The sequence below is a fragment of the Akebia trifoliata genome, chromosome 4, assembly GCF_017979445.1.
Source record: "Akebia trifoliata isolate Shusen 1 chromosome 4, ASM1797944v1, whole genome shotgun sequence".
Taxonomy (NCBI): Eukaryota; Viridiplantae; Streptophyta; class Magnoliopsida; order Ranunculales; family Lardizabalaceae; genus Akebia; species Akebia trifoliata.
This window is the reverse complement of record NC_141378.1, coordinates 20,272,963-20,280,279: the sequence shown is the minus strand read 5'-3', so window position 1 is coordinate 20,280,279 and position 7,317 is coordinate 20,272,963. Positions and strand designations below refer to the sequence as shown.

At 34.4% G+C, this 7,317-nt stretch overlaps 1 protein-coding gene across 1 annotated transcript; it reads right to left on the bottom strand.

Annotated features, from left to right (window-relative positions):
• Positions 1-434: 434 nt before the first annotated feature.
• Positions 435-5,444, bottom strand: LOC147404391 (uncharacterized). The gene is made up of 3 exons (XM_086440324.1): positions 4,720-5,444; positions 4,502-4,629; positions 435-651 (listed from the first exon to the last, which is right to left on the bottom strand). The coding sequence occupies exons 1-3, from the start codon at positions 4,961-4,963 to the stop codon at positions 532-534; spliced, it is 492 nt and encodes a 163-aa protein (XP_086296450.1). The 5' UTR covers positions 4,964-5,444; the 3' UTR covers positions 435-531.
• Between the last annotated feature and the right edge of the window lie 1,873 nt (positions 5,445-7,317).

Here is a 7,317-nt window from a genome sequence, read left to right as displayed (position 1 = left end):
AAATCTAGTTATAGGCTCGGTCTACTGCCTACAGGGATACTTGGTTATAAAAAAAAAATGATGAATTCACTAGAAAAATATATTTTGGAAATTAAAATAAATAATGTATTAAAATCAGAATTTGGTCATAAGTTGTGCACGTTTTGGGGAAAATCCCTATTTTTTTAATTTTAAATTGGGTGTAATAAGTAAAAGTAGGAGTGGCAAAGAAAAATTATAATTCTGCATAAATTAGACCCTCTTTCACTATAAAACCTAGATCCATTTAAATTGAGGTAATCAGATCTTTTTTGAGACATCAACTTGTACATTCCTAGTCAAGAGAGAGGTGGTGCAAATTATGCATATTGAGGTACATGTATACAGTACTCCAGCACAAAACCTCTATCTATTTAATAGAGAGAGAGAGAGAAGAGAGAGAGAGAGAAGAGAGAGAGAGAGAGAGAGAATTTAATTTGCTTGTTTTCTCGGTGGAAAGAGGAGAGACAATGGAGTGGAATGAGGAAAGTGTTGGGGTGGGGGGCCAGTCAATTAAATTGCGACCTCTGCAATGCTCTGTAAAGCTGGCCTCCAGTGCCTATTCTGCCTACCCACCCCACTGCTGTAGCTGTTGCTGCTGCTTCCAAGTAGATTAACCTCCTGCAGCTCCTCCTGCAACAACCAGACAGTGACACAGCATATAAAGTACGCTCACATTATCAAGCCCATGCAATCCATTTCAGGGGTTGGTCAAAAGCTGCTGCAGTGTTTTCCATTCTCAACAAAACTTGGGTTTTATTAAGGGTGAATTACCATTTCGTGAGCCGAAAATGAATTAAAGTGACTGTTTCACGACAATTCTGCAGATTAATCACTTTAAACCTACAAAATTATCACGTTAAACCTGCAAATTTGTTATGATTCACATTTTAGTAATTAAAATGTATAGTGAGCCCAGAGAATCGTATATTCGTTAAAAGTTGATCACTTTTTCTTAAACATCCCTTCCAATAATGGCATTTACATCAAATGTTGGGACTTTACCAAGTCTCAAACAATTAAGATTTTTTCCCTGTTGGGAAGTGTTGAGACTTTAGAGGATTGATGTTGAGTTTAGTCTCACATGGACATTCGTTGCCTTGTCTCTCCCTTTATACACTCCTGAGCATTTTCACTCATTAATCATGAGAGTATAATTTTTTTTTATAATAAAAAATTTACTAAAAAGTAAGATGGGTGCAACACAAGGACTTCCCAAGCAATCACTCATCATGATACTACTCTCACTCAACCACGTTTAACTGCAAAATTTTGATGGGATGCAAGGCGCTAGTGTGCGAGTATGTTACCGCATTAATCATTAGTTGGATGGAAAGAGAATCTCAAACTTCTTTTAATCATAGCTAGTATTTAATTTTCCAAAACTTTCACCAAAAATACTAATTTCAAGACGCTATTTGTTGGAGATGAGAAGGTTTTTGGTCCTCTAGTTATAGGAGCCTTGCTAGATCAAATTTAAAAAGAAGTCAAAAAAAAATTGTTCTTTTTTGCCATGATCAAATGTTGTGGAAATAAATTAGTACTAAATTTTCAAATTTTATGGGTCAACAAAATCACAACCCAAACACAATTAGACTCAAGCCAAACCCAATAACTTTGTGTCATATTTGCGGATCGTGTTAAGAAATACCACCCGAGTAATGATTTTCTTATTCTCTCGTGTGGCATACTCAAAATACTCTCCTGATGTGGCATGTGCTAGAACCATAGACTTTATGCCTCGGGATACACATCTACACATCCCCATAGATTTTATCTAGATGTGTATCCCAAGGCATAAAATCTATGGTTCTAGCACATGCCACGCTAGGAGAGTATTTTGAGTATGACATGTGGGAGAGTCATATTCTCACGACTCAATACCACCCCTATCAAGAAGGTTGGACTTACTCATGTGTGACCTTGGATTTCCCAATCGCCTAATTGACACCAAACACGTGAACTGACACAAGGCTTCAATTCGCAATGTCAACATGTTATTTATTTTCATAATCCTAATGAATACACACGGTTTTCGTATGCGGTTGGGTATGTGATTGACGTCGCAAGGACACATAATCATAGATCTTTTTCATCGTGATACACATAAAAAATATATATGATTATGTGCCCTTGTCACATCAGCCGCATATCAAAACCGTGTGTATTCATCATTATTCTTATTTTAAATTAGAAAATTGATTAAAAGATTTATCCAATCCTTCCAAATGATTGATTAAAAGTCTGTTGTTGATAAAGACACCGCAAGACATTTTGTTGAAGTTAATTATTCCATAATTACCACACTACTTAATGGATATTTGGCCCATCCTTTGATGGAGTTATCGGCTGAAACATTGATTTGAGAATTAGTAAAAGCTCAAATCCAATTGTCTATAAAAATGTCTCAATCAGTGGTTAATAATCAATGATAATAGGTTGGCTTAAAAAATAAGTCAATCCAATATCATCATTAGGTTGGAAATTTGTGTCATCATATGAAAACAGCGTAATTCCTCCATACCGAGTGAGTAATGTCGCACATTCTTATGCCCCCCCCCCCCCCCATAACACCTGATGGCGTGGCCCCTAGTGCCCTGGTTGGATGTATCATTAATATTATTATGAGAGATTGACCGTGTAAATCCAATTATTACATTTTTATTACAAAAACTCTCTTGAAATTCTGACAAGTGAAACTTTATTATATCAACTTTATTGCTCAACAAATCTTTAAGTGTGACTCACATCATTTCTAAAACTAAATATCAAAACTATCCATCAATTCTTTTAGTCAATATCTACTATATCCTCTCTTCTCAACATCAATTCTCTCCCAAAATCGTCATTAGGTCCACATGGAAATATTGATAATCTAACATCATAATCCTCTATATTTCCTAATAAAACTCATATTTTTAATAATAAAAAGATTAGGATTAATCTTTCAATTTGAGAGATAATAAATATTGAGAGGAGAAAGGATATAATAGGTATTTGACATAAAAAAAAATGAGGTTATTAAAGGGATTTGACCTTTTAAAGTGACATGGGGTCTCACTCTAAGGTTTGTTGAGTAGCAAAAGTACTTTTGGAGTTGTCAGAACTCCAAGAAATTTTTAGAGTCGTGATAATTTGACTACCCCATGTGACATACTCAATCAATTACCTGACATGACAAGTTTAGGAGGCGCAGATACATTTTTATAGGGAACTACAACTGTGTATCCCAAGGAGCGTAGTTCTACGCTTCCTAAACTTGTCACATCAAGGTAGTCGATTGAGTTTGCCACGTGCAGTAGTCAGATTATCATGATTCCAAATTTTATAATAAAAAATGCATCTTGCATTGTAAATCACTCTATTATTATTTACGAAAATGTTAGCCTCATTGACAAGTAATGACCATTGGGATGGTAGTGATTCTCAAGAAAAATGTATCTCTAGAAAAGTGTATATTGCCCTAGAAGATTGAAACAAATATCGAGAAAATTTATATTTTTCTTCATATCCTAACGATCATGTTGATGAGAGATCCTCAATCGTGGGTTGAGACTAGAAAAGCCATAATATTTATTATTGAAAAGCACTTTTTTTTATTAAGTAAGAAAATTTCATAACTATATCACCTTGCAGCAAAAACATGATCCAATGCCACAGGATTACAGCGGATAAAATTATGAGGACTCAGGAACAAGAAGAAAAAAAAAATGTTATTTGTACTATTGAATTTTAATTTTAAATTTGATAGTTTGGTGGCCTTCTATTTTCCCCACCTTGGATCAAGTCTTAATTTTTTATTTATTTGGAATTTTTTATTTTAAATATGAGTTTTTCCGTAAAATTCATAAGGTTGTGGTGCAAGATTCCCAATATAGTAATACATGCAAATTTATATCTGTATTAGATTGGAGTATATTTTTATTGTGGACCCTTTAAGCAGGTAAAATACTCATTGTGCCCAAAGTTTATATGAAGTTGCATAACTATCCAACTCCTACAGTACAAGATCAAAACTCTTCAATGACACTAATTCCCTCTTCATAGACTCTTGGTTTGGGAGTGTTCAGACAAACACTCCCATGCTTTTGGTGAATCATTGAGATACCCATATTTTCAAACTGATTAGACGTCCCTTGATTTCAGTCTTTTCTAACAGACATTAAAATGATTTAAAAACCCTCATCTTCAACCTATAATCAAATACCCTTGGCTTTTTATTCTCTAAATAGTTATTTTAAAGCAAAGTTAAAAAAAAAAAAAAAAGAATGCACACGGTCTTGGTACGCGTTCACGTGGCAAGGGCACAAAATCATAAATCGTTTTCATCGAGATACACAAGAAAAAGACGTGTAGTTCTATGCCTTTATCACGTCAGCCGCGCACCTAACCACATGCATTCATCATTATTCCAATAATTTACCATAGATTTTGAAAAGGTTGAAGACGAAATAATAGAGAAAAATCAAGAAAAGATCCTTACCTTAACAGAATTCAAAGATGACTTTGAACCTCCCCTCTCTTTTCTCTTATCCCCACCATGTCCTGCTTTCTCCTTGGGCAATCTTCCCAGTTTCACACACTTCTTAACAGCAAACTCCTTCAACACCTCTGCAAATAATTAAAACTGATATTAAGGGCAAAATAGTAATAAAAATTCGAAATCACGTAAATAAAAAAGTTTGTATCGTAGTTTCGGACCTTCGAAGCTTATGAGACGATAAACCTGGCCGATACGTAATGTGTCGTCTGGTCTAAGAAGCTTGAGCTGCTTTAATTGCGGGCCGTTCTCAGCAGATACAGAGGTTACGACGAGGGCGACATAGTAACCTGGATTCGAACTCATGATCTCTTGAGCGCTCACAGATCTGTAGATCCTCTCAATCTTCGTCCCTTGATGATGAAGCACAACCGATGCTGCCTCTGCTGCTTGGCAATTTCCCATCTCTGCAAATTTTTTTTTTTTTTTTGAGTTTTAATTTCTCTTCTGTTTTGAGCTTTAAATCTCTGAGAAACCGTAGTTAAAGCTCAAGAAACGGATCTTTCTGTTTCGAATTTGAAATCCGACGGTTTTCTACTAATGCTTTAATTGAGATCTAATAACATCGATCCTTATAGTTTGAAATTTCTTTCGCCATGAATGAGACCTTAAAGAAGATTTCTCTCAGTCTTCAATCATTTCGAAATCATCAAGATTCGGAAAGATTCCAGAGAAATAAAATCGAGAGGAGAACGTACAGAGAAAATCGAGAAAAACGAACAGATGAGATCAAAACAAGAATCTAAGATTTAGAAGAAACAAAATCACAGATTCTCCAAGAACTCGAAGATCTGAACAAGAACAAAAATCTGTTTTTAAGAGTTCTCGTAGAAAGACTCAGAAAGAAGAGAAGGAACCGTCTTTTGTCTTCGCTGAGCAATTACCTTGAATTCTCTTGGTTTTTATCGTCGTTGTTCACGGTAATTTAGACACGGCCCCCTACATTTTGGTCAATGTTGAATGTACCCCTGTGTTTTCAAACTGATAGAAGATTCCTTGACCTCAGTCTTTTCAAATAGAGCAATCAAATGACACAAGTGTTCTCATCTTATACCACTAGTCAAAACTCTTAATTTATCTTCCCAACACCAGTCATCTTCAACCACTAGAGATTGAAGGCTAAGGCATTTTGGTCTTTTTCTAGTTAATCTGTTAAGAAGACCAAGATCAATAAGGCATAAAAATGGGTCGGACTCTAATTAAAATCCGAGTGATCTAAAAATCAAATTTAACAAGTTTAGACCGTTGGGATATTATTTAATTTTCCCTAACCCAACATAATTCGGTCCAACTCAAATCTAGGGATTATTTTTTCTGAATCTAGGGATGTTTCTATTGTGAAATACAATTCAATCGATTCAGAATAACCAACTTGTTGGGTTCGGATATGATCTTAGTATGATTCGAATTAGATCAAAACCCATTTTGTTTTTAATATAGATAGACTTGAGCCAAACCGAATCCTACCCATTTTATGCCAAAAATAAGGGTATCTCTTATATTCACCAAAATGTGGAGGGCATCCTTAAATCATCCTGTACATAACTAGTAAATAGTAACTCCAGTTAAATTACAAAGGATAATGAGATTTAACCATAGTTAAAGAGCAACCAGTGTGACGTGGACAGCATTTTGGGATTTGACATTGAAGAGATATTAGATTCCACTATAACGAGGAAATGGTAGGGCCCAATTTCTACCGGACTTTTACAGGTGTTGTTTGGCAAAGAGTACACATCTTGAATTCGGTGGAGTTGGGTAGCTACCCACCTCTCTAAAAGTTGGGGCACAACCACAACATGACATGAACTTTCGGACTCACTGCCCCACACCATTGAAATTCTAAATCAGACTTTTTGATAATTTTCAGGAATTTAATTCCACTGATTTCGTCAAGAAATCTTATATCCTCAAATAAAATTAGATTAAAAAGAAAGATTTACTATGTAAGTATTTAGGGTTATTTATTTATTTATTATAGAACCTTCAGTTTCAGGATTCTGTAACTAAGAGAAGCAGAAGCAAAAGTTGAGAGTTTGGGAATCTGCATCTAGAAGAACCTTGCTTGTTATAAGGGGTGAAATCGTCATTTCATCTTCATATATTTTTTTGGTGTTGAATTCTCATAGTGGCTCATGCGCGAAAGTAACCCCAACAAGACTTCTCAAAAATGAAAATTTTGAATTCTAGCAAAAGTTAGTGAATAGGAGCCGTTAATAATAAATATGGTTCTTCGACTTTTTTGACTCAAAGTCAAAAAAGTTGTCAAAAAACCCTGTAAAAACAAGTCCTTAGTATTTTACCATTCTGACTTAAAAACCTCATTTGAGATTAGTATTTAATGTTTTTTAATTACCATTCCAGGAATTGAATATGATAAAATTTCAATTCTGCTTTATTTTAATTCTCAAAACATGAAAACCCAAATCGTAGGTCTTTCAAAGTGATGATCTTGTTGGTTTAAAGTAGTGAGATCACATGATTTTTTATCTCCAAAAATAATAATATCGTTATTTTATATTATCAATGAGATCGTCACTTTAAAAAATCAACGATCTCGTTAGGCATGTTTTCGAAATTCAAATGAATAGCAAACTAGAATGAAAATTACATCAAAAGTTGGTCACATTTTGATAATTCTCTCTTAAATCAAAAATTAGGTTGAGGTGAGGAGAAAGAAAAGTTAAAATTATTGGTGGGTATAAATTGCTTTCAAGTACTAGATTTTATCATAATGATCAGAATGCTCTTATATAAAA

Bases quoted from the DNA above. Each gene is read 5' to 3' on its own strand.
- LOC147404391 (XM_086440324.1), bottom strand. From the start codon at position 4,963: ATGGGAAATTGCCAAGCAGCAGAGGCAGCATCGGTTGTGCTTCATCAT. The intron at 4,630-4,719 runs GTCCGAAACTAC...AATTATTTGCAG, and splicing joins TCGTCTCATAAGCTTCGAAG to AGGTGTTGAAGGAGTTTGCT. The intron at 652-4,501 runs GTAAGGATCTTT...TGGTTGTTGCAG, and splicing joins CATCTTTGAATTCTGTTAAG to GAGGAGCTGCAGGAGGTTAA.